Below are 27,234 nucleotides of genomic sequence, written 5' to 3'. Positions count from 1 at the left end.
GCAATGCAGTCCGATATCGCACGAAATTCACAGAATTTATATACTTCAAGCTTGCCACAGATAAAGCCTACGTTTTCAAATCCGTTAACAAAGAAACCGTCACAAATAATAAATGGATTTAAACCAGAAATCATAAACATAAGCTCTGTTATCAACACGAGGCCAGATTTGTATCAAAAGATTACGACTAAAGATTCCATTAACAGTCTAACGCTAATAGCAATCTCCAAAAGTACGTCTGTTATTGACCAAAGGCATAATTCGCCCATTTTATTAACTCATCCATTTCGGGATGAGGAAATGTATTCCCCTATCGATTCCAGAAGTATACATCTAAGTGGTGTACTGATTGATACACCTTCAAAAACTAAGCATATAACAAAATTAAGCTCAGCTAGCGCTTGCAATCCAGTGTGCAAGTCAAAAAAAAATGAAATATGCGTTATTATTAGTAATGGAGATGAATCTGTAAGCCATTGTGCGTGTCGACCAAGTTTTGGGCGCATATTTCCGGACCGACCTTGCAAGCGTATGTTTCAAACACTAATTTTTGTATGTTACCTCGATTTATAACGACTTTTGACATTACAGCCACATATACCTACGAAATGCAAATGGAAACTCTCCGGGTTGGAAACTACATCCTCAAGTTCAACGATGGGCTTAAAAGTAATGTGTCAAACGAATATCGTCACCTCAGTGGAATTATACTAGACGCCGTCGATCGCATGATTATGCAATCGGACTTTCGGGACGTTTATCATGGAGTGCAATTAATTAGCATTGCTGCTAATAAGAAAGATAATATCATTAGTAAATTCTTGCTGCAGGTGAGTTTTCGACCAATTGTTCCTATGCCAGTTAAGCTTAAGCTAAAATTGATATAGCTCTAGTTAAAAGTCTTGTACATACTTTATGTAGCCTGTCCGTCTCAAAGATCTGATGACAATACTCGAAGGATATCAAAGTTGAAATAAAGAATTAGAAAATTTGGTTTTGTGGGCGGACAGATATCGCCAAGTTACGAACTAGCGGACTGTATTATCTTTAATATTGATTTTATTGTATTCAGCCAGGATCCGGTTTTCTCTTTCCTATTTACTTTTGAAATCACATAAATTGGTGCCCCCGTTTTCACATTCCGCAAGATTTCTTCGTTTTCACGCCAAAAACATATATTACCATTTGATGCAATAATATAGATTTGACATCATTACCAGGGCAGTTTAGCTTGTGCCTTTAATATACCCGATACTCAAAATGAGTTTAGGGGTATATATTTTATTTGTGGTGAAAATGGATGTGTGAAACGTCCAGAAGGAATCGTTTCCGACCCCATAAATATACATATATATTCTTGATCAGCATCAATAGCCGAGTCGATTGAGCAATGTCTGTCTGTAAGTCCCTATGAGCACCTAGTGCTCAAAGACTATAAGAGCTAGAGCAACGACATTTTGTATCCAGACTTCTGTGATATGTCACTATTACAAGTATATTTCCAACATCGCCCCACTCCCTTCCGCCCCCACAAAGGACGAAAATCTATGGCATTCACAATTTTAAAGATATAAAGAAATACTATATCGTTTAGACTGCAGAATCTAATCCAGATCGTATTATTATTATAGCCAGAATGAAGAAAACAATTTCATTTTCTCTCGCTCTGTTTCTCTCTAACACACATGTTTCAGGGTCGGCTTTGCCTATTGATAAAAGTGAGTTCCTAGATCTCAGAGCATTCACAATTTTAAAGATATAAAGAAATACTATATCGTTTAGACTGCAGAATCTAATCCAGATCGTATTATTATTATAGCCAGAATGAAGAAAACAATTTCATTTTCTCTCGCTCTGTTTCTCTCTAACACACATGTTTCAGGGTCGGCTTTGCCTATTGATAAAAGTGAGTTCCTAGATCTCAGAGACTATAAAAGCTAGAGTAACCAAATTTGATATCCACACTCCTGTTAGATCTCAGTATAACACGTGTATTTCAAAATTTCGCCCAACCCCCTTCCGCCCCCGCAAAGAACGAAAATCTGTGGCATCCACAATATTGAAGATACGAGAAAACTAAAAACGCACAATATGGTATGTATGACTATGCACTATAGGAAACTCAAATAAGCTTAACAATAAGCTTTTAATAATTTGGCCGTTTTTGGTAAAAGCTGAATGTTTCGGTAATGAATCGATTATTTTAATCTAGTAATTGACTACTACGCGGATATGTTACCTTAAAATTTTAATAATTTCTCTACATTTCAGTTGTCTGAGAACAGCGATCAAAAGCGACTGTCATCCGTTTTTAAAAAATATTTGCGGCAAAGCAACTTTAGTATTGGAGGCACTGAGTTATATACCTCAAAAGAAGGAATTAATTCATTAGAATTCAAAGGTGATAATTTTGCGATTACCAGATAATATTTGTGTCTGCTATCTGTTTTGATTTACGCAGATTTCGACGAATGTCTTCACGATAATTTTCATGACTGTTCGACCAATGCTCAATGCTTTAACTTGGGTGGCAGTTACACATGCAGTTGCCGGGATGGTTATGTAGATATATCTGATAACGCCATTTATCCAGGTAGAAAATGCTCAGATAACATAATTGGCTGTGAAAAGTGCAATTACCACGGCAAATGTATTAGAACGCCGCTGGATAAAGTTCTGAAGTTAACTACGGTATGCCAGTGCTTTCCTTGGTATGCAGGAACGACATGCCAACTAAATCTTAAGATACTTTTGATCTGTCTGATTGCCATCGGCACAGTTCTGTTTATTTTGCTCCTGTTTTGCATATTAATTATACACACAAAGCGTAAGAATCAGGGCGCTTCCGCAAGTTCCATGTTTATTGCAGCATCAAATATACACCCTAGTATGCTGACATCATCTGGAAAATCTCGAATTGTGGAATATATAAATGATTCCAATAGCGAATCAAGTTATAGCTCAGGATCTATTTTGCATAAGGTAAAGTAAGGTAGCACATTAAAATAATTCGCATATACTTATAGTCTCGTTCGCTAAATTTAGAAAGGACATGGGGTGAAAAGGTCGAAAATGAAATCGAAAGTGGAAGTGCTTACAAAAACAAATTTAGCCAACAAATGCAAAGTTACTTCAATACGGAATATGTATGACGTACTTGATTTAAGTGAAGCAATTGAAGAACACGACATTCCATCATATAACATGGATGAAGGTGTTGCTGATACAGACCAAGCCGATCGTTCTCTCACCTTTATGATACCACGTGCTAAATTCCGCCAACCGTATATTTTAAAAAATTTTCAACTGAATAATAATCTAACCTTGGAAAAAAAAGAAACACAAGGAGATTTGCATAAAAAGGAGGGCTTGGAATATCGATCTGTTTTTATCGATAGGTCAAAGCAGCTTTTAAAAAAAATTGAACATTCCGCTCAAGAACGCATCACACCCACTAGTGCATTAGTTTCTGCTGGCTATGAAGTCTCTGCTATTGTAAACGATTCCTGCGCCGCACCTGGCAAAGTCGTATCAACCATGACTGTTGATATAAAATCCCAACAGAATGTAAAACTAGATTCTGAGTAAGTAAAATAAATATAGGAACAATCAAACCGTCAAACGCCAAACCACACTTGGTCGGGAAATATTAAATATATTGATAAAAAACCCTTTTTGGTGTCTAAAATATGAATTAAAATAGATACCATAGATAAGCCATAATTATATTATCATAATAATTTCATTTTTATATGATCTCAATTAGATCAAATGGCGTACGGTCATTTGACGAAACAACAGTTGAAGCTGTAACTATCCCCGCTCTTCTCAAATTAGACTCGCAGATCAAAAACCATACAATTGAGGTGAATTTTTTTTATCACAAATTTAATGGTGGAATTACTATGAAAACACAAATTGAATAAAATTAAATCTAGGAATTAAATACAATGGCTGAAAGAGATTTGGGCTCAACCTTTTTGTTGCCACATACGCATCTATATAAGCCAGAGAAGGTCTGTCAAATTACAAAATATTTTAAATCAATAATTAATGTGTGTTAACTGTTATAGATACCGAGTGAATTTTCTGGACTTGATTCTCTGTAAATGCTGAAACATCAAGATTGAACGACACCTTTAAAAGCATATGATGTCAGCTCTATAATATAATTTTCATCCCACCACCTCCTGCCCAACCGACGAAACAGGGATGGAAAAAAAAATAAATTTAAGGTATCAGTGAAGAGCAAACAAATCTTATGGTACATGATAACGAATCGATTTTATTCGATCTTGGTAATTTCAAAGTGTATATTGTGTGCAATAACAAGAATATCGACTGATACTGATCATACTGATAAGGATGCGACTTTTGCGAAAATTATAATCAATCGAAATCCTATAGACATTTGCCAGTTGCATTTATGAAAACAAACTACAATATATTACGAGTATTTACTACTATGTCTGCTAGTGGAACGTTGCTAAATATATATATATTATATATAATTAATCAGAAATACAGGAACTTAATATATTTTTGTACTCTAAGAGTATTTATATTTAGTTCTTAAGTTTTTAAATTGCTGTCAGTGGACTAGGGTATAAACTAGGCACACATTAACTAAAATATAATTTAAATACAAGAGTACAAAAACGGGTAAACAATTTTTATAACTTTCTAATATATATTTGTGTATAGAAATATAGAATTCTTTGTACCCGAATATAATCTGTGCCAGTTTTTTAAATAAGTATGTCAAAACCTTTTTGTAATAAGCGATGTATTATAATAAGTATATTTTATCATTTGTATCTAATGCCTAAAAATCGACAACCTTTTGAATATTGAATTATTCGGCTATAATTATTCATTAATGTGATTATTCGATATTATATTATCAAAATCATTTGTATAACAAAATAAAAGCTATTTTGTAATAAATGTCCTTTATTTGTGAATATATTTGCGTTATAACATGTTTTCGATTAGGTGACGTGGTCATATATAAAATGCCATGGATTTCTTTTATTCATTGTTAAGTAATAGGATCTGAGCATTTAAAAGAACTAAGAATTCTGGGTGTCCAACATGTTTTACTTGAATTCACACATTTTGTATGTTTTTCATTGGTGTATAACTATACCAATTTGGTCGCTATTACAATGGATTATTTTTGCAAACGAAGGAGAACCTGTGAACAGAAATTACATAACCAATGGTTCCTAAAGATATACATACATACATATATGAATTGAATCGGCTATACAGGGAATGTGCCCGTCCCCTAAATCAACATATGTAAATACTACCTACCAAAAGTGACGATGATAAAACTGGTGGTTGACAAGTGTTAGCCGTAGTGGTACCCTAGCCTTCTATGTCCGGCACAAATGGGGTGAAAACGGGGTTGCTGCTGCGACCTTTAGGTAATCAAATAGTTCGTGGACGTTGGTCGATGGTCGGTCGGTAATTGTCGGCAGAGTTTAAGCACTCGGAGACGTTAGACTGCGGTATAACGTACAACTCGCTATGTCGAGACTGGGGTATTAAAACTGAACTGAGTTCTGCTGCAAGGAAACACCTGAGCTACAGTCCACTTTGCCCCTATATATGTGGCCGAGCTATAACACCTACCAATTTTTCCCAATACAGTGGAAAAAAGGTGGTTGGTCGTGGACCGTTAAGCAGACATACAGGTGCAAAGGCAACGACCATCAATGCAGTACAGTTCTAGCAGTCCATCTGAAACGGTTAAATAAAATAAATTCGTCGCAGCCGTTAAAAGTACTTGATACAAAAAAAAGAATTGTATTGAATAAACACAAAAGTAAGTGGTATGTTATCCACTCACCAAAGTCGTACATACTGTTTTGTGAATCAAGATATTACTTATATGTCTATGTACTATATATATTATATACATAGATACATAGATATATATTGGATCTTCAGCAAAATTATGTGTTAGCCAATTAATATGATTTTGCAACAAATCAAGAAGTGGATATAACAGTCTTACTGCCTTATTTGACATTATGTAGCTATTTGGACCAAAGAAAAATTACGTCCGCTGTACTTTTATGACTCACTCGCAGGTAGCCCATAAAAACTTACCAATACAATCGGAAGTCTATTTTCAAAATGGCGCAGTGAATTCTTCACCCCTATTAACTTACTCATCGCAAGTTCTCCCTTGGCCCCAATCATGTTGTTACATAGAAGTTCTCGAGAGCCAATCATAACATTGTTGCCGGTACATGGAAAAAATAATAGAGTCGTTGCAATTATTTGAAATTGCCAATCAAACTGGACACAATATATTGGACGAAAAACAATATATTCTATGCAATTGGAAAATAATATTATAAAAATAACTTAGTCCATTCGTAGAAGCCATTTGAATGAATATTTAATTTACTCCAAATTGTGTAAAAGTGTAGTTCTGGTTTTTTCGCGTATTTTCATCATAATCGTTTTTTTTTTTATTTAATGTTTCGAACTGATTGGCAAAAAATCGTAGAACTACTAACGTCAGCGTCCCAAAGCTCCCTTCTATTTGTGTACACTTGCAAACGGAATTATAAAATGGTACAAAGTACTCCAAAATAGATATGTACATATATGCGAGGGCTGGCCCTTTTATTTTTATCCAATTTTAGCCTCCAACCAGTCAGGACGTTTTAAGTCTTGGCACACGTGCCGCGACAAAACTAATTTTATACGTGAACGCCAGAATTGGTTTTGGAACCGATGAGTGCTGCATGCTTTCTATCTCTCTTTCTCTCTCTCTCTCTTTCCTTGTAATCTCGGTTTGCAAAAGGAACAGATCGATTTTTTGGTTAAAGCGGGTAGGATGGTGATTGTGGTCATGTGACACTCCTCCCCGACCGGGAGCTCAAAGATTTCTACCAATCAAAGTAGCGTGGAAAAATTTAGAAAAATGTGTAGTCTCTGAGAGAAAACTAGGAGTTAAACGAGACGGACTCGAAGACAGACAGGGCTATATCGACTCAGGTATTGATGATGATCAAGAATATATACATACATATGTATACTTTCTGTGGTGGGAAACGCTTCCTTCTGGCTGTTACATACATATTTCTAATGTAAATGAACACGAATCCAGTGGTATACTACTGAGTACCGGGAATAAATATCTGTTGAGGCGGCTATGTGTAACAGCTCGGATACAATCCGAGGTATTTCGAGTTTGGTTTCCCCTAATTCTAATTATAATGCAAAAGTTGCTTTACCGAAAGTGCACCAATTGACATGAGGCGATTGCCGAATTATCCTATATTCGAGAAAAATTCAGGTTGAAGGCCAAGTTTTCATGTAATATTGATCTAACTGATCTTGCAATATCGATTGAATTCATTGCAACTAATCTAAGCAATGGCTAAGCATGTTGCTTCAACGCCAAAAATGTAGGAAGTTGATCTTAATAATCCTCGTCGAAAATCGGATACGCCGGACATAATATCACGATTTGTGTGTTTTTCTCTCAGCACGAATTTTTCAAATTCCGATATTATATTTTTTAACCAATCTTAGTTAATTCGAGCCTTTTCCGAACATTAAAATTTTTTTTGTTAACACCATTACTTTTTTTCATAAAAAAGGGGCAGCTAATAATCCCACGCTACTCAAGGGCAGATCTTGCTTAATTTCTTAATCATAAATCCAAAATATCAAACCAAGTGCTAAAATATTCTGATATATTCTCGTTATCTTAATTAATAGAAACGAAAAGAATGAAAAAATATCAGACGCTAAAGAAAATAGTCTTTTACTGGTGGTGGAACTGCCAGTGTATATAAAGTTCGGCGAGCCAAAGTGTGCTATTGTGTTTTTAAATTTTATAAATTGTATGTAGCATAGTATTATTTAAGATCGACTTTATATATTATATAGCTTCCACAGGTAGATTCGATTAACGGACCAACGTCCATTGTTACCGTATACAATGTTAACATATCAAAACTCATTTCGTAAGAGCAATGCTGTGTTGAAAGGCAACACTAAAGTGCAAAAACAAGACGATTCTGATGAAGAGCGCGAGTTAACAAATCTCAACTGGCTTTTGCGAAACCAAAACTTAACATGGCCGAAAACAATTGACACAATCACCGAGGACGACATAAATACAAATGCGAATTCGAAAGTAATGTCACAGGGGATACATTTCCGAACTCAAAATCTATCGGAGGAGCAAATTAAACAGAGCTACGAAGAGAGCTCGGTAAATAAAAATCCTGTATCTAAGTCGAAAATACTTTCTCAATACAAAATGCTACCACCGTCACCATTACCGAAGCGCCCTACTCCAGCAGAACGATATGAAATCTTTATAAACAAAATAAAACGGTAAGTAATACGATACTCTCCTCGTACGAGTAGATACATAATTTTTTTTGCATTCATTGATTCTCTAGAGACTTATCAGAATATGAAAAGTTAGCATCAAAGTACGAAACAGACGTGACGGAAAAACCACCATTCAACTACTCACATATAATTGGAATGGCAATGCTAGTAAATGGACGGGTCACTTTGCAACAAATATGTGCATGGATTGAGTCAAAGTTTGCATTTTTTCGGGTGCGAAAAAGATGGAATGTAAGTTGTTCTATAACTGACATGTTTCATTTCGATTATAAAATATTATAATATAAATTGTTATTTAGAACTCAATTAGGCACAACTTGTCGCTCCACCACTGCTTTCGTAATCGAAAACGCGAGGAAAAGGGGAAAGGTGGTTACTGGGAACTGGGAGTAGACCCAAAAAAATGTGATAGGAAGCGCATACGCAATCGAAAACTGTCACATAAAAAATTAAATCAAACACCTAAAAGAAGTTGGGCGCACTGGAACACCACTAACCCCAATATTCAAAACGTTTCGGGCGAATATAATCAACTGGCACCAATACAGCATGGGGAATCTATTCAAAATTCTTACAGAAGAAGTTCTAAAATGCCTCAACCAAATGCCTTAGTAGAAATTAAGGGACCGAAGAACCATGGGTCGTCATCTTTTACACTGACCGAGTTGGGCTTGTCGTTATCTACTGGTGTTAGTTCTCAGGTAAACGACATTTTTACCACCTCATTTCGGTCTAATATGGGACCAATGACAACGATTGCTGACGAGGAAATATATCAGCAACAATATGAGCTTGGCACAATTATTATTAGCACTACGGAGATTATCGACGAGTCAAATGGTTTAAATTGCCTTATAACCGACAAATTAGGATGTACTAGCATGGTAAGACTTACTATATTACTATATTCTTGAATCCTAACGATGCTATCCAAGTCTCTATTTCATCAGATATACAAAGAGGACGATATTGCCCCGTTTAATGAAAGCGTAAACATTACGTCTAATATGACACCAGTTCTTGCTTCCACATCAGCAAATTTAAATGTTCTTGAAGAACAAGATGGAACTTTAATAACATCTGCTATCTCCAGTCCTGTACATCCAAGTAGCATTACTATTAATTACGACTACACAAATTTTCGACCCCTAATGGATAGCATAGATGAGCCGTTTCATTACCTCCACAGCACCGCTGAGTTCGGACGTAGCGATGATATTTTAGATAACCTTCTTGACGTTTGTGTAACACACTATTAAAAACTATGCTAATACGCAACACTTACTCGTATTATGAACTAGCAAAACACACGCGACTTCGCCATAGTGCATTTTGTAAATGATTGTAAAGAATTAAAGAAATTGCAACAACTAATTACTTTTTTTTTAAACCATGATCGTACGGTAAAATCATTCCTCCAGATATTTTTAAATCCAGTTTTCCATGTACATATGTCTTCCATCACACCGATAATATACAGACATGGTTGCTGGATTGAATGTTTTTATGATTGCGACGTTTTACTAGAGGTACATACATATGTCCAGTCTGCTGCTTTTGCGAATCTCTCAGAGACTCAATCTGCTTGATGCTTGGGTTATTTGATGGTGATTGAATCTTTTCTGAAGACTATTGTCCTTAATGTCTCCGCAGCTACTGTACTTCGTACCAAGATTGGCTTGATTTGCAAATTTATTGAAGCAAATTTACGTTATATTTAATATAGCTAATGACTGGACTGCAATTCGTGAGATAACGTGCCATTCTGCAGTAGATGATACATTGATATGTGAGTAGATACTCATGTCTGTATAATGAAATTTTCTCAATCTGTCTAATGTGTGCAGTACCAAGTAGTAACGGGAACATCTGAAGATTAAACAGCTAAAGCTAAACAGACAAAATGACAAATTCTTCGTTTCTATAGGAATTATTTCATCGCATTGTCACCATGCAGTATGAAATCCCTAGAGTACCCGATTGACGAGCTTCAAGCGAATCCGATGAATTTTTCAAATACCATATCATTTTTCTACCATTTTTCAACCATATTGGTTTTTTGAGGTTAGAAAAAAAAAACTTATGAGATGGAGCAAATCGGACCTTATATTCGTGTTCAGTGCCCCAAAATACATAGGGATATGATACTCTGGTCAGCCGCGCAGCACACTTTTTATACCCGGTACACAAAAAGAGCACAGGGTTATATTAGATTTGTGGTGAAAGTGCATGTGCGTACCGTCCAGAAGGAATCGTTTCCGACCCCATAAAGCACCTTGTGTTCAAAGACTATAATAGCTAGAGCAACGACATTTTGTATCCAGACTTCTGTGATATGTCACTATTGCAAGTATATTTCGAAACATCGCCCCACTCCCTTCCGCCCCCACAAGGGACGAAAATCTGTGGCATCCACAATTTTAAATATACGGGAAAACCAAATACTATAAATACTATATCTTTTTGACTGCAGAATCTAAACCATTATTATAGCCAGACTGAAGAAAACAATTTCATTTTCTCTCGCTTTGTCTCTCTCTAACACACACATTTCATGGTCGGCTCTGCCTATTGCTAAAAGTGAGTTCCTAGATTTTAGAGACTATAAAAGCTAGAGTGACCAATTTTGGTATCAACACTCCTGTTCTATCGAACCTTCATAGGAGTATTTCAAAATTTCGCCCCACCCCCTTCCGACCACGCCAAGGACGGAAATTTGTGCCATCTACAGATCTTAGAGACTATTAAAGCTAGAGGAACCAAATTTGTTATCTATGTACATTCCTGTTAAATCTCACTATTACAAGTGTATTTTCTTTATTTCTGCCCCCAAAAAAGACGAAAATCGGTGGCATCCACAATTTTGAAGATTCGAACAGATTAAATCATATCAATCAATCACAATCATAGAGAATGACCATATCTACCAGATTTCGGAATGTGGATCAGATAGGATCAGATCGGTCGCAGCAGCAGCTCACAACGTTCCCCCTGAGATAATAGATAGTCAGTCTTTGCTTATGGCCATATGACATTAGAATTTGCTAACTGACTAACTTAAAAACAAAACATGCAATGAGGGCGAGAGACATATATGTATAAGCCAGCTTGTAGTTCTAGTTGAGCTGGGAGCAGTGCTGTAACACGGTTTAGATCCATATATTCGTATTCCTCCTTCGTTTACTTTCCACGCAAGATAGTCCGATATATTTTCAATAAAGTTAAGATCTAAAGTTATGATATTAACGTTTTGACTCGAGCGTTAGAATTCGGGGTATTATCTTGTTGGAAAACACATGGGATTGGTCCAAACAGATCATTTAACTTTGAAAATACGGATTCCTCATGAAAAAGTTTTGAAAACCATCAGGTCCGTCAAAGTTGAAACGTTTTTCAGCGTTCTTGAGCTGCGCTTAAGCTGATTGGCAATATATCGATTCAATAGACCCTGTGCGTAGCATATTTTCCCATTTTTTCATTATAAATTTCTTAAAAATAATTGATTTCTTAATTTGTAGTTATTATTTCATCAACAAAGCTCTTACTACAAGACTATCAAATACGAAGTGCGTCTATTTCAGATACCAACAAAAAATGAACGTGTTTGCATGGCAATTTCTAGAAATTTCGAATGAACTGTTATGTTAGCGCAAATCTAGCCATTTTTTTCGAAGAAAAAAATTTGGTGCGTCTATCCTTGTACTCTTAGATCCGGCACATCGTTTCTATTAATTGATAAATAAAAATAATCAAAATAAGTTTTAATATAAATTATAACGTTTGTGACAAATGTAAATGTGAGTAAATGGTTTTACTCTGTAGATATTAATAGTTCAAAATGGTCGATAGCACAGAATTTAAATGGAATGGAATTTGATGTCTTACCATGGACAGACGAAAATGCCATTGCAATTTGCAGAGAATATGAAAAAAAATTCCTGTGAGCTCTTTGAGCGATTTTTTTTTTTAACCATCATTTCATTGACCACCATTGAAATGATCATCCACCATTAACTTTGGGGAAGAACCGCAATGCCGAAATATTAGATTATTACAGTAGGCAAACTAATGTTCTTAATAATAAGGTTTTAAAAATCTTCTGGGAATTGTTCGGGAAATGATTGAATTCAAATAGGCTCCTATCCAGAAATTACAGGAAGACCACCAGGAATCAACGCGGGAGATATTTCAGCAAATTGCGAGCAGCCAAGGCCACACCAACTTCGCAACAGAGCTGCAATTTTGAACAGAGTAAAAGGAGTTTATTATAGCCAATAAAATAGCACAATTTACAATTCAGATCAAAATTTTTTATTTTATGCTCATCAGCTGCTTTTTGACGGATGGTGGATGGTGCCAGTGTGAATCGGGGTTTTACATGTGTCAAAAATTCCCTTCGCGCCACCGGGAGCTGCTCAGTGTGCAGAGACTTATATATAGATTTTGATATATACTATCCGAGAAGAGAGAGACCGATGTAGCGGAATAAAAAGCAGTAGTAGAAAAAGGAAACAGATAAAATGTTTAGAAAAAAAATCAATTCGTCCCTTTTACGAACAGCGATACCAAAATACTGAAAATTATAGAGCATGCGGCTGTCGTCGCCTCCGAACCCATTTCCAAATAGGTATTATAAATTATAATTATAAATTCTCAAAATTTGTTGGGGCAGAAGGGGCGAGTTTTGAAATACACTTGTAACAATGACATATCACAGAAGTCTGGATACCAAATGTCGTTGCTCTAGCTCTTATAGTCTTTGAGCACTAGGCGCTCATAGGGACGGACAGACGGACGTACGGACTTTCATTCTGGACGTTACACAAATCCATATTAAACACAAATCTAATATACTATCGGGTATACAAGAATTGAGAGGACAACGTTTTCTCGACCCCGAAAGAGGCTGATGAAGTATTGTTTTAGATATACTTCCTTCTGAATGCCAAAGTGATGCGAAAATGTTTATAATAGTTTATATTATAAAATGTAATAAAATGTTCCAAAATACGTATTCTTCTTGGTATATTTTTAGCCTAATAAAAACATTTTCAACTACGAAAGTTCGTTTTATCATAGTTAGGCGATAGCTGCCTACGCCTACGTACATGGAATTGTAACACATCGATCAAAATCTAGTTCAACACACATTTGAGGATCAATATCCATTCGAATTACATATTCTTTAATATTTGCGGCTATAGTTTCTGCATTCAAGGCATGCAAGTCTATAAAGACAACAAATTCATCAATAACACAGCCCCACAAACAAAACAAAAACAAAAAGTGTCGCACGCGGCTGAGCAGAGTATCACAATTTTTTTTGTGGGGCTGTGTAATTTGCATTGGACCTTGGTAAGAAAAGGGATTTATGCGAAAATTTTGTGCTGCTCCGCATTAAAAGATTCGCAAGGTTAAACGATGATTAGGCACACCATGTTTTTCACACGGAAAATTATACGTTGCATTTTCTCGCATACAATTAAGCTTATTGCCTAAAGGCGGATTGAAAAATATATCGAACACTCAAAAGTTTTTCGAAATTAATATTGACTTCATTTATTTCATTTTTCTACTTTGCGATAAAAAAATATTTTACTTATTACAACTATGAATATGTCTGTTACGTCATTGAATTGATCAAATAGCTGTTTGGTTCTTTTTTATTTTTATCGGGGGTCATTGTCCACAGACCTCCAATCATCTTTCTTTCTTAGATCACTTAGAGAGTTAGAGTAGTGGACGCAGTATCTGTTGCTGTGCTGCCTTGTTGCCCCCGCTGTTATCGAATTGAGAGCCACAGAAGAGCTGCTCGCCGTCGGTCAGTTCATGGCTCCCGACTGTCCAAGGTACTTGGAGCATGTAAATTGCTCCTCTGACGCTGGTTGTGGAGCGGTTTTTGCTCCTGCTTTATCATGAATAGAACAAAGGAAAAGTTCAGTCTATTTATTTTTTTTTATATTAAATTCATTCTCGAAAAAATTCATACTGATGTCAAAATTGCAACATTGCATTATCCGATCGGGCTTTGGGCATATAAATATATCGAGTAGTTCATTCGTAAACAGATTTATTTACTTATGTATATACATGTTCGTACTACAAAACTAAAAATAGCAGTCTAAATATAGCTAGTTATCGTTTACATGTATACATATATTTGAAATGTTTTGCGTGTCAATAAGTTAATTTACAAAATGCAGCTTTCTTAATTAGCTAAAGCCAGATAACTGGCAATTTCTATACTTACTTTAAAATTCAAGACACGCAATTTTTACTTAAGTCTATAATGTACGAGTAATTTTATTCCATTGGAAAAAATTAAATTATATTTAGACCTGATTAAAAATTTTGTATATATTAAGTGGATCGGAAAACATGGCCAGCACGACATTGCCATCTAGTGTCTAATAATTGGAATCCCAACACTTGTCATTCAATATTTATTAAAAAAAAACAACGCTAAAATATAGAAAAAGTGGTTTTAAATCGGGCTATTACATTTTGGAATGAAATAGAAAACAATTAAATTAAAATGAAAGAACTGCCTAATATTATACATATCACATTTTCTAAAATACTATTATCATTCTCAAGTAAACTAAATGGTGTGTGATGAACAAATTTATAAGTTACGACTGTTTAATTCAATTTGAAAGAATTATAATTATTTTGAAGTTTTATGTACAATCCTTATTTAATTTTTTTTGTATTATTTGAGATTTATACATTCAGTCGGTGAACATCAATAATGTCTTTAAATTTTGGATAATATGAGTTTTGTTAAAAAAAATAATATATAAATGTAAAAAAGTTGTATATTAGTATTAACCTCATTTACATATGTGAAGTTATGCGCGTTCAGGATTTTCATCTTGTGATTTGCTTAAATGTCTCTAGTCAGTTTTAATCATAGTGATCTATCAACTAAAATAAAACTAAGCTATGTGTTAGGGATATTTAAAAATGATGAAACGGGAAATCCTGCTAGATGTTTTATTCCCCGTTCTGTTTAATTTACAAAATACTGTTATTAACCCAATACCTAAATATTAACCTACTTCACGAGTAAGCCCCAATGCATAAGGTTATATTGAAAACTCTGTAAATTGCATTCTGATAGTCATATTCATGTCAGCAATTAGATGTATTGTCGCCATCGAGTGTGCACGCAACATGTTCCAGTTTCCGGGAGAGGTGCATCTTTCGACAATTTATGTCAGACTCAAGTGCTTCCATTATCTTTAAAATCATAAACAATAAGGTTAAATTCGATAATAAATATAATATAATAAATATCTTACCTGCTCTTTATATTTGGTTATATAAATGTATAACTCTTTCAAAGCAGAGATGGTGTCAAACTCGTCGTTCTGCTGCACGGACAATTGCTGCATAGCTGTACTCATTTCCTGGTCACTTATCTGGGGAAGCCGTGCCACATCTCGGTAAAAATCCTTAACCATAATTCTATAGTTTGGAATATCCTGTATTCAATAAAACAAAATTGTATGATTAGTAAGTATGAAGTTCCATGTATATTTTAGTCGAAATACTTGGAGTTGTGACACGAGAGTTACGATAGCTTCTATAGGAGACATATTGCATTTGAATATATTTTACTTCTTTCCATACTCTCTCTTTTGATAGTCTAGTAGAGAAGCTGATTGTTTATGATTTTGCGCTATCGGAATTCTTGCATCTTTAAAATTATTGGTACTAAAAGTGGTTTCCGGTTTTAGGCCTGATAGGCCAAGAGGCCTAATAAAACACTGGAATACACTGGATACATAGTGAAATCCCAAGAGTTTGGACACAAAATCTGGTTGCTCGAGCTCTAAGATCTAGGCGCTGATCAAGACGGATAGATATGACTATATCTACTATTTTGACTATCATCAAGAAACACTTCCTTTTGGCTGCTATATACATACATCTGCACGAATGTATATTCCGGTATTGTTTGAGTTCCGTGTATAAAATATATACAAATATATTTTATGTGATTCAAGAATCAGAATTTAGGACTTGAGAAATTCGATAAAAGTAAATATATAAACATATATAAATAATCTACCAAAATTAGAAGGAGCCCCTTTAATAAGCCCTTACAAAACTTGAAATTTTAAACTTCTTATATAAATATAAAATAATATCAAAAATATTAGAGGGCAAGCCCGAACGGCGACGACTCAAAACTTGTATTATAGAGAGATAACATTATAAGATATTTATATAAAATATATAGTGAGTATTACTTTCGCAAAAAGCAGCTTATTTGACGGCGAATCCTTTCCAAGTCGATGCTCTGATGTTGAACATGCGTCCATAAAAGTTTGTGCTATGACACTTAAACAGGAATCCACACAATACGTCTTATTTACATCAAATATAAAGTCTGGGTTCTTTATGAAATTAACCCAGAAACGCAGGGGTAAGCTATTTGATTTCCATGCGTGAACTATATCAGAATCGGCGATATTATGCCGACGTGCCGCCTCATCTAGCAGGTCAAAAAGCCATTTTACTGCTGGCGGTAGCTCCTCATTGACAGTAAGAATTATTGAAAAGAAATCATCAACAAATTTTTGTATAGTTCCTTTGGTGGCCAGCAACCGAGTTAAGTATACTTCTGGTATCGTTTTATTTACCCTCTCGTTGGCATTGCTAACGCAATGAGAGGTTTGTGATGCCGACAATGCTCCAGATATGGCTGAGTTTTTTATGTTCATATAATGATCAGGCATAATCGGTTTAACCAGGTGATATAGTCGCGGCTGCTGCAGCCCGGACTCAATATCGTTATTTATTATAATATGACTTTGGGAATTATTTATGAAATAAACTGCAAATGAAGTTAGTTAAAAGTTAGAGAAATTTTTTAAGTTAGAGACAGAGACCATTGGAGGTTACTTACAATTGTGATATGGTGCTGGGTGCTGGTTTTTACTATAGGGTATATGGTAGCTATCATTTTGTCTTGCGATAAGTGACATTACCGCAGATTCTTTAACTCCATAATGAGCCAATGTGTTGAGCCGCTTCCAGCCACTTATTGTTTTTGTGGTTAAGTCTTCATCCTGCAGTGTGAGATGGCCCCCACGACCGTGTCTCCACTCCAAGTCCACCTCGTGAACAGATGGCCGCATAGAAAACGGAGTGTTTTTAAAAATAGCGTCAAGTATTTTCAGCTTGACTTGGGATATGGTATCCCAGTCGTTTACTCTACATTGGACCTTCTCATCGAGATCATCTTGTAAGATATGCAATATAACAATGGAATGGGTAACTTGTTCGTGTAGTAGACGCTCTTCTGAGAGGGAGTAACGCGCATCGTTGGTTATGGCATCCACCAAACCCTTTTCAATTTGATGCTTAATTGCTTTAAACAACAAAAAGAGACTGGATCCAGTATATTCCCTTAAATAGTCGTACATGCAAATCGCCAAATAATTGGTCAGCATTTTTTCCACGACACTTTCCGTACGACGCAGCATTAGCTGAGGGTGCTTGCTGGTCAATGATTTGTCAATTAAACGCAATAGAAGCGACTTTAAGATCTCCGTCGCGTATTCCATCTTATTCATTAAAACAACCATAATCAGCGAAGCAACGTTTACTCGATCGCGTATTGAAAACGATGACCGCTGAGCCTCCAAGGTCTCAATAAATATTAGCAGAAAATATTTGTTGCCAATTAGCTGCTCAAACTGTATCATAGCGGCATCATAATTTGTATGTGGACTGTTGCCACGGAATTTTGGCGTGTTCAAAATTGGATGATCCGATACTCCGGGAAAGAAAACCTTCATTATGTAGTTCACGTGATCAAGGGTTGGTATTCCGCTGCTCTCCAAATCGGCAGTTAGGTCAGTCATGTCTGTCTGGAGCTCAGCAAATGCCTGCTTGCACTCGGAGCGCACATTGCTCTCCAGTGTTATCATCTGAATCTGAATGCGTTTATACTCACGCTCGGCTTGCGTAGACTTTCTCCTGAATATGACAAGTATAGTAACCAGGACTACTACAAGGGCGGCCACCGTCAACATTATGCCGAATAATGCATGAGAAAATGCATATGGTTTGTTCAGATCATACTTTAGGTAGCCAATGACAAAACGCAGATTACGCCCCACTTTAACAACAACTAAAGGCAAATCCGGTGATTGATCCACGCCATTTTCATCAGTTGGTGAAGGTTGCTGTTCTGGTGGAATGCACAGCAACTGTGTGAGTGCCAGACTGGTAATGTTGCATTGCGCAGTGCCGATAGTAACATTCACGTCATACTCGTCCGCCGCCAAATTCAATAGCTCGCCTTCGATGACCAAAGTATCTCCCTTATATAGCTTCACGCCATCGTTAGGAAATGGCAAATACTTGGGATCGGCCAAATAAACAATCGTACTACGAATATCGTGAAAATATTTGTTCAAGTCACGAACCAGTTGCACGTTGTCCATAACAAAACTAAGCTGCAGATTTAATTGGGTTTCATGAACCTTTACAAAGGCTGTTACATCTAGGTTGTTAGCGGTGAAATAGCTGGACACTGTACCACCCGTCGAGTACAATTGAAAGTTATCGGTCATTTGAGCTTTGGCTGTGCGCTTTCGCCTTGCCAATCCACTGTGGTGCGTAAATTCCGTCGACATTGTAGAGTTCTTTAGACCCGACTCAGAGTCCGTCATTTGGCTGTTATTCTTTAATAATTGAAATTTAAGATTCACCGGTGGAGACGGACACTCCATCTGACTTGAGTTAATGACTACGCAGGAGGTTTTATTTACCCGTTCATTATCAAAGAAAACCTCCAGCTCTGGCTTTTGAATAGAGTCTAGGTACATACCGTGCACAGTTAGAACTCGGCCGCCACTTATAAAGCTGCGTAGAGGTTTGATTTGCATTATCCGGGGATCTTGGGTATAGTTAAAGATGGAGCATGGTTGTCGTGGCGGGGTGCGAATTTGATAAGAACTGAAGTAGCTTCGAGATGGGCTTGTTACACGATGCTGGTTGCCGAAACTGTTAACTGGATTCTGACAGGTAAACGTTCGGTTAGCGCCATCTATAACCAGTCTTAGAGAGCGTATTGGCTCGGGCTGTGTCGCCTCTGAGGTAATGCAGCTAACTTGGGAAGACAGTGCCTGAGATACGTTAACATGGCACTCATATTCATCTAAAAAAGCACGAATGCTTGAACCAATATTCAAGAACTTTCCCATTAGAGACAATTGCGTTCCACCAGATTTGGGTCCAATCGTTGGATATAAGCCGGTAAGCTGTACATCCTTAAAGTGGAATTGTACACTTGATTCAGTGTATCCTGCGTCATTGGCCACCTTAATAGGCGCTGACATCTCGTGCACAGCTGCCCCGGTGCGGCATTCAATCTTAACAGATATTTGGTAGTTCACCAGTTCACATGGCACTGAGCCAATTGATATTTTTCCACGCACGTCTTCTTCTCGTATTCCCAAATTGCTGCCTTCAATTGTAACCAGAGTGCCACCCTCGACTGGTCCCGATAGCGGCTTAATAATATCAATCCTTGGTCGAGGGCATTCGCTTTGGGTAGCCATAGCTGACATTGTTTTTATAGAGCTGTCGCTAGCTCCGCAAGTCTCATTGTATACACACGAGTTGCTGCACCAGGCGCACTGGTATTTCGGGTCCCGAGTTACGCACAAACTGCAGTCAGCATGGTCCCGATGAGAACCAAGGACGTCACACTTGTACAGCGTAACCATTGCGGTATCCACATAGTGTTGAAAGTTCCATGTGACTACTACTTTCGCCTCGTATTCGTGCGTATTGGTCTCGTAGAAGTAGGGGGTTTTTTCACACACCACTATCCTGTTGGCCTCAATGTGCGCTGGCAGTAGCATCTGTGCGGCCTCAATATGAATGGTGCATAGGAAACCAGCATGCGCACTTTTTGGCCTTGGCAGGTTTTCAATCTCCAAGCGTATTTCCTGTGGAACACGCACCGGCAGAAGAATCGGCTCGCGGCTTCGCTTCAAATGGGGACATTGGGCCACAGCACTGATGGCGTTTTCCATATTGCGACACTGCTGCGACTTGTGCACGCATTTATTGTCGAAAACACACCAGTTGCATCCCCAAGAGCTGTGCATGCATTCCTGACAGTTTGCATGGTGCGAACAGTCAAAGAATGCAAACGATCTGGACACAAAGTCTTTGTTTGTTTCTGAGCTGCGCACTGAGAGTGGTACCAGCACATGGTCAATGTTGCTTGGTATTATCGGTCTTTGATCCAGAGGTGGCGTCGCACACGCCAGGCCATTCTCCAGAATTTCAGCGTCAATGGGAGTGGAGTTGCCAAAGACGCACCGATACTTGGCATTGAATGGCTCCGGCAAAGTGCGAATGATCAGATGAAGCTGCGTCAGCTCAGTGATTGGTATTTTGTCCGGCACAATAGATTCAAAGTCAATGCACTGTTGTCCGCTTCCAAGAGATAGCCAGCGCGATGCCGAAGTATCTCTCTGGCAGGTTGATCGTACCGTGCATCGTTTCTCCAAGGAGCACCATCCACAGAAGGGGTCCCGAGACTCCAGGCAGGCGGAACAATTAGTATAAACAGAGCAATGTTCGATCCTCAATTTTGTGATTTTTTGCAGGGACAGTACATACAGAAAGTCCTTATTTGGCGACATCATAGTGTTGGGTAATATGCGGTTGCCAGCATCCACGATAATTTCTTCATATTCGCCAGGCTTTTGACCGGACAGCAAAACCTTCTTGATAATGCCTGCATCCGTGCCAAGAAAAGCGAGTGAATGTTGTTGATCAGTTGTTGAGGTTGCGGTCACGGACGTAACCGATACATTATCAAAATGGAAGAGAGCATGAGCCATAATGGGAGACACTCCGCTTATCTTTAGTCCCACGGAACAGAAGTTGTAAATGTTGCCAAGAGAGCCGACAATTGGACATCTTCCGTCGTTTATAGTCCCGGATATATAGCCGAGATTTCTATCTTTGATAGTACCGTTGAAGCACATATGTATATTCTCTATAAAAGTGTCCTCAATATCCTTTATGCTATATATGCACATGGCCGATTTGCTTTCCGGCTGATTGCTGATTTCCTTTGAGGGAGAGAAAACGGTTACCAGAACATGATCATCTTTCTTAATTCCCATTTGTTGAGCCAGCTTTTGGCTTGCGTGCGTAATCTTAGCATCACGTAGTATATTGTAGTCGGCATTGCTTTCGGTTGCCGTACACTGAATTGTTATTTCCGTGTAACTATCGTAGTTCGGATCTGTGATGCATATGCGAGCTAAACGAGTTATATACCCGGCTTCGTCGGCTAGATGTGACTTCTTTTGAACAAGAAGAAAATATGCATACTCTGACGAATTGAAGCCATATACGTAATCGACTAGAAAATGATCCCGATATTTGACATCAATATTTATTATTGACTGCTGGATCGAAAACTCTGCATAGTTCAAATCGTCCAGACGACGTGACGAAATGGCAGGCACGTCATGCCGATAGTCACCAACATTGGTGAAAGTGGTGCCCACATACAATATATCCTCTTCCTTCCAGGAGTATCGTGCTGGTCCCACAAACGCATATGTCGATGCATATTCATCGTTTGCAGCTAATGGCACTGCAATGAACTGCGGTGCGGCTGGAAATCGTGGCAAGCTGTAAATTTCACAAGCGCCTGAAAATAATTTCAAGGAATATCTATGTATTATCAAATGCAAATAACTTTGCAGATACAAAGTATGCAGATATGGTATCTTTTCGGTTTAAAGATACCGCTATAGATATTATATGGAAGTTGGTCCCAATTTTACTCATAAGTACACCGGAAAGGCAAAAACGGAAATAGCTGACATAGTAACAATGGATCTGACAGACTATTAAAAGATACGTTAAACTACGATTCTCTTAGAGAACTGGGAGATCCTGGATTTTGGTATGCGGAGTGCGCTAGAAGTTTAGCCACTGGAGTTGAAAACTAGTAAAGGGAGAGTTCGAGGACCGGACGGACGCGTGTGCATGGTAATCTCATGCTACTTTCTCCGGGAAGGATATGTGATTTAGGTGCCTCTTTCAGGTCTTTTGCTTCCTTTGTATCAACGCATACTCTGGGTACCTTGCCAGTATGGGATATATGTGTATTTATGTACCTGCGGCCGAACACAATGAATGTCCGAATTATGCATTTTTATAGGTCAGATAGGACGGTAGAATCATATATGTAAATCTTTACCTTGTCGAATGCTACCACAGGATATAAGGATGCCATCGTGCGCGTAGCTTACTACCAGGATTTTATTGTAGTTGTTAACCAGGGTGGTCTCCACATCCTCAGGACAGCCACCAGCATGGCACTGTGGCGAGTCGTTCTTGGGACCAGTAACAGCTTCAGACAACACCCGAAGATTTTCGTTCAGTTTTAGTATTTTATTAGTCGCGCCAGCGTACAAAACGTTGTGCGTAACATCATAGCTCAAGTGTGTGAAGTAGTTTTTAGATTGCATATCTCCACCTGTACCTAAGCTATTCGTGCTGGAGCGGTTAGACAAATTTGCCGCCGTGGAGGTGGAACTACTCCTACTTCCCAATCCAGCCGATATCGGAGGTAAGCTGAACTGGGCGACAATGTCATTTGAGGAGAACTGAGCCGCCACTTTGTCTGCGACATCTTTAGTGCACTGCACAGAATCATGTAGTCGCCAGCTGAGTATATGGATTATACAGAATCCATAAAACACTGATACGGCATCAGTAAGAAACAAGTTTTTCCGCAGCATTTTCATTCTGAGGTTTGATCTCGTCTTTAAGTACAGAAAGATTCCTTCTCGTCTTCTTTAATGTGATGAGTTTTAATCACTAATATTACATTCCATTTGTCAAATATATTTTTCTTGATCCATTTTTATTGGATCTGATTTTTACTTTATATTAAGCCTACACACCAGTTTATTTTTACATATGCATATGTACACACATACATATTTAAATGGGTGCCCCCTACACTACTTCTTCGTGAGCAGCAACACTTCAAAACAAGTATGGATCATTGCATTTATCGTTACGTTGAAGCAATTGGAATTATTTATTTATTTCACAGTTTATAATTTCATTTATAACTTTGTCGTTTGTACAAATGTTTCATACCACACACAATTTGTCAAATATGTATACATATTCTGTAAGATTTTCCAGCACTTCCCCGTACAAACGATTGCAAAGCAATCGAACTCAGTTGGGGTATTTGCGTAAAGAAGTCATCAAACGATTAGTTTGCACGTCAAAAACGTTAATAAAAACTATATGAAGAGTTACACTGAGTTTTCTATCGAAATGGAAATTAACGCATTATCGCAGAATTGTCGTTTCAATTGACATAACATGCATAATTGCTTTATGAAAACAGATGACTTTAATTTTGAAGTCAAGAAAGACCACCAAAATATGAAAAATAACAAGAAAATGGATAAAAGAGACCGCATGCTTTTATTTTTTCTTTAGTTTTTTTTCACCCATATCCTTATAGACGTAAGACTTCTTCCTTACACCACTAAATATCAATGCTTTCCTCCTATCGATCTAGTAGCAATTCTATGACCTTAATTGCCCTCGAAAATCGAATCCCTTATCTAACGATAATGTTATCTAGTTATAATGGATGATGATGTGGCAATTATTTTGGCCGTGTTTCAATAGCAAAATATGTGAACAACCCGATAGCAGCAACAGTTCTGGTGATTCTCACCATTCTCAAAATATTGTTTTGACCGTAATGCAAATTATAAACTTATTTATTTTTATTTTTTTAGCACTTCCAATAAATCATTCTATCGTCTTTTTTCGTTCGCTTTGGCGGGGGCCCTTGTTGCCAGAAAAGGTGTTGGAGCTACATAATCTGTCCACTTCCAACTCGATAATGTTCGAAAAATACTCATTATTAAAGAATAAATTATGCATAACATAAGGCATTTACAGAGAATACAAATATTTGTTCTATGTTGGCAGTCGTCTCCCATTAATTCGCCACACACTTGCAAATGCAGCCTGGCAGACTCGGACATGCCGCATTCAAACTCATCGCCAGCCTTGAATGCATACGAGCCATTGGGCATGATTTTTGTATTTTTTTTGTTTATTTTGTCACTATCATTGCTTACGTTTTTGCAGTGAATACCACTATTTCGTTATGAGTGACAGTTATTCATAGTTGCATTTGAAAACCATCGGCTAACTATCGCATAGAAACGTCCGGTTTAGGAACATCCAAAATGGATGGTAGACTTACTGGGAAATTTTCGGAACGGCAAAACCTTACGGACCATCCCCGAAATGTATGGTGGATCATGTGAATAGCCTAGAAACCTATTTTTCGGTTCTTCTAATTCAGCACACATTACTTACATATATAATATTATATGTTATAATGTTACGCTAATATATACAAGTTTTCAATTCAAAAAATTCTCTAGCAGTATGAGAGACCAGGTAACAGAGAGTTTATACGTAGCTTCTCCACTACTTAAAGATTTTCACCGCTTGTTTTGTTAAAGCATTAATTTTTTCAAAGTGTTTTCTTGGGCCAGCTGGCTATATATAATACTAACTTAAACATTATAATGCTTTTTATTCACATATGTAAGTCGATTTTTGATTTGTAAACCATTAAATAGCAAACTCTGACGTTCAGCAGCACTGCTACGCTATACAAGCGTTACATCGCCAGGTATTTTAACGTGGCTAAGAGAACCATTTGTTATGTATATTCGGTTTTTTGGAGCATAAACAGTTGCCAAAAAAGCTAGACAGTTAAGCAGTGACTTAACAAAATATTTGTTAGGGCGGTGAACACCAATATAACGCCATCGTTCATTATTATCTATTACAAGTATTCTATTTAATATTTGTTAATATTGTTATTACTTTAGACTTTGCTAAATTTGCTGCGACAAGAGAGATATCATGATAGACATCGATAAATTAGTGCTGTTAAATATGGTGCTGCTGTTACTATCTGGCGGGACGCATTTTTATTTTTTGTGAACATATTTTCGGACGGATGCGTATCTAATTTCCCTCCCCAGTTTGCATGCGAAGCCTGAAATTAATTATTTTCAGTCAATTTATATCAGTATTATTATTATTACATAATATTGATGGACCTGCCTCCTAACTCGCATTTCAAAAGCCGTTTAGCTGACCACCTCTTTCTCTTTGTTTTGTTCTGCTGTTAAACATGTGATGCAATCAAATTATTAAATGAATAAACACTGTATCATGATATATCGCAGAACATATAGGCACCAAGCCAGCAAAATTTGTACTGATAATTGCATTAATCGATAATATGCGCTGCTTCCAGCTCAACTAGATAGCCAGGCTGGCGCATATATATCACTCGCCCTCACTGAATGCTTTCCCATAAGGCTGTCGCTGTTTTTGCCGCTTGTCATTTAACAAAGTCTAATGTCATTCAGCTATGATTGAGTTCGTTCGTTCATTATTCAATAACTAATAGGTTATTCACACGGACGAACATCCACCATCCATTTCGGGGAAGGTCCGTTATGTTTTGCCTCTACAAAAATTTCCCAGTTATTCCACTATCCATCTGGGTTTTACCTAAACCGCACGTTATTTAGACGATGGTTTTCAAATGCAAATATGTCGCGCCTAGACATATTTCAAATCGTTCAAGACCAAAAAAGGAAAAAATACACCAGAGGCAATACAAAATGGCGAGAGCAGAAACTGCTGGTAGTAACCTTAATAAGTATACATATGTATGTATCTATGTATGTAGGTATTAGCTTTTTTAATGATTAGTTCTTTGCAGCCATTAAAGTTGTTGAAGTGGACTGCGTTGATAAAAAATATATACATATTTGGCATGATAATTCTGCGGATTGTTTTGGTTATCGAAATAATTCAGTTGATGTCGACCAGGACAGATACAACGCAGATCTAGTATTTTTTCCGCACCAGCAGCCAAGGCCAAACCAAATTCCAAACAGAGCTGCCGCAAATTTTAAGGAAGTCCAAAGAGTAACGTTTATTACACTTATATGGATTGTTTTATTACAGTCAATAAAACAGCCAATTTACTAATTTAAACTTGTGAAAATTTCACAATTCAGACCAAAACTTTATAATTTTATGCTCATCAGCTGCTTTTTGACGGATGGTGCCAGGGTGAATCAGGGTTTCACATTTCTCAAAAAATCATATCGTTCCCCCGGGATGTGCTTTGTGTGCAGTTCGTTCTCTCAGTTTGTTGGATTTTGTTGTTCGTTTATTTTCGTTCGTCCCTTTTTGTTTGATAAGTCATGGGCCTCTTATTTCCCGATACATCGTATGGACTATCGACTATGGACAAGCTCTAGTAGCGGCTGAAAGTCTAACTCGTCTAACTCCCGTGAAGCGAACTGCACCTATACCGCCCTCGGAGGAGGCGCAGCCACGCCTCGCCTTTGTCGGTCCGTCGAAGGAAAACAGAAAACAAGAGCTGGCTCCGCTTCCCATCCGGGAAAACTTCTACTTAAAAAGGGTAAAATTAACTCTTCCCAAACGGGAAGAACTGTATGAACTTGTATGAACTGTGAAAGGTTTGCACACCGTAATCATCTGCTTCATCTGTTTGTATTGATTTTGATAAGAAAAAATTTTAAATGGCTAATCGATAGGATGATAGGGAAACATACAAGAAGCTAAAAATTTTGATGAAATTTGAAATTAAGTCATATCAAGTCGACTCATAGGTCAGATTAATTTTTGACCCCATTTAATTTATATCGGGAGCCAATTTGAGCGGCGACTTTA

General features: G+C 37.3%; 3 protein-coding genes and 1 long non-coding RNA gene across 4 annotated transcripts; 3 read left to right on the top strand and 1 right to left on the bottom strand.

Moving 5' to 3' along the window:
- The first annotated feature begins 300 nt into the window (after nucleotides 1–300).
- Nucleotides 301–7,944, top strand: LOC113566247 (transmembrane matrix receptor MUP-4-like). The gene is made up of 6 exons (XM_026991031.1): nucleotides 301–529; nucleotides 592–830; nucleotides 2,272–2,401; nucleotides 2,462–2,982; nucleotides 3,046–3,584; nucleotides 7,930–7,944. Exons 1-6 carry the CDS (start codon nucleotides 301–303, stop codon nucleotides 7,931–7,933), a joined length of 1,662 nt encoding a protein of 553 aa, XP_026846832.1. The 3' UTR covers nucleotides 7,934–7,944.
- LOC113566256 lies at nucleotides 3,800–4,473 on the top strand. Its single transcript, XR_003409018.1, has 3 exons — nucleotides 3,800–3,866; nucleotides 3,939–4,016; nucleotides 4,074–4,473. It is a non-coding gene; the product is annotated as an uncharacterized LOC113566256 (long non-coding RNA).
- A 12-nt stretch (nucleotides 7,945–7,956) lies between the features above and the next one.
- LOC6602528 (forkhead box protein I1c) lies at nucleotides 7,957–9,768 on the top strand. Its single transcript, XM_026991084.1, has 4 exons — nucleotides 7,957–8,373; nucleotides 8,442–8,625; nucleotides 8,694–9,278; nucleotides 9,345–9,768. The coding sequence occupies exons 1-4, from the start codon at nucleotides 7,973–7,975 to the stop codon at nucleotides 9,651–9,653; spliced, it is 1,479 nt and encodes a 492-aa protein (XP_026846885.1). The 5' UTR covers nucleotides 7,957–7,972; the 3' UTR covers nucleotides 9,654–9,768.
- A 4,753-nt stretch (nucleotides 9,769–14,521) lies between these two features.
- LOC6602529 (plexin-B) lies at nucleotides 14,522–23,496 on the bottom strand. The gene is made up of 5 exons (XM_002027526.2): nucleotides 22,655–23,496; nucleotides 17,312–22,099; nucleotides 16,653–17,239; nucleotides 15,699–15,881; nucleotides 14,522–15,636 (listed from the first exon to the last, which is right to left on the bottom strand). Exons 1-5 carry the CDS (start codon nucleotides 23,202–23,204, stop codon nucleotides 15,529–15,531), a joined length of 6,216 nt encoding a protein of 2,071 aa, XP_002027562.2. The 5' UTR covers nucleotides 23,205–23,496; the 3' UTR covers nucleotides 14,522–15,528.
- Between the last annotated feature and the right edge of the window lie 3,738 nt (nucleotides 23,497–27,234).

The sequence above is a fragment of the Drosophila persimilis genome, unplaced genomic scaffold (genome assembly GCF_003286085.1).
Source record: "Drosophila persimilis strain 14011-0111.01,24,50 unplaced genomic scaffold, DperRS2 tig00000652-arrow-arrow-pilon, whole genome shotgun sequence".
In the NCBI taxonomy this organism is placed as follows: domain Eukaryota; kingdom Metazoa; phylum Arthropoda; class Insecta; order Diptera; family Drosophilidae; genus Drosophila; species Drosophila persimilis.
Note: the sequence above shows the minus strand (reverse complement) of the source record. Positions and strands in the feature narration are given on the sequence as shown.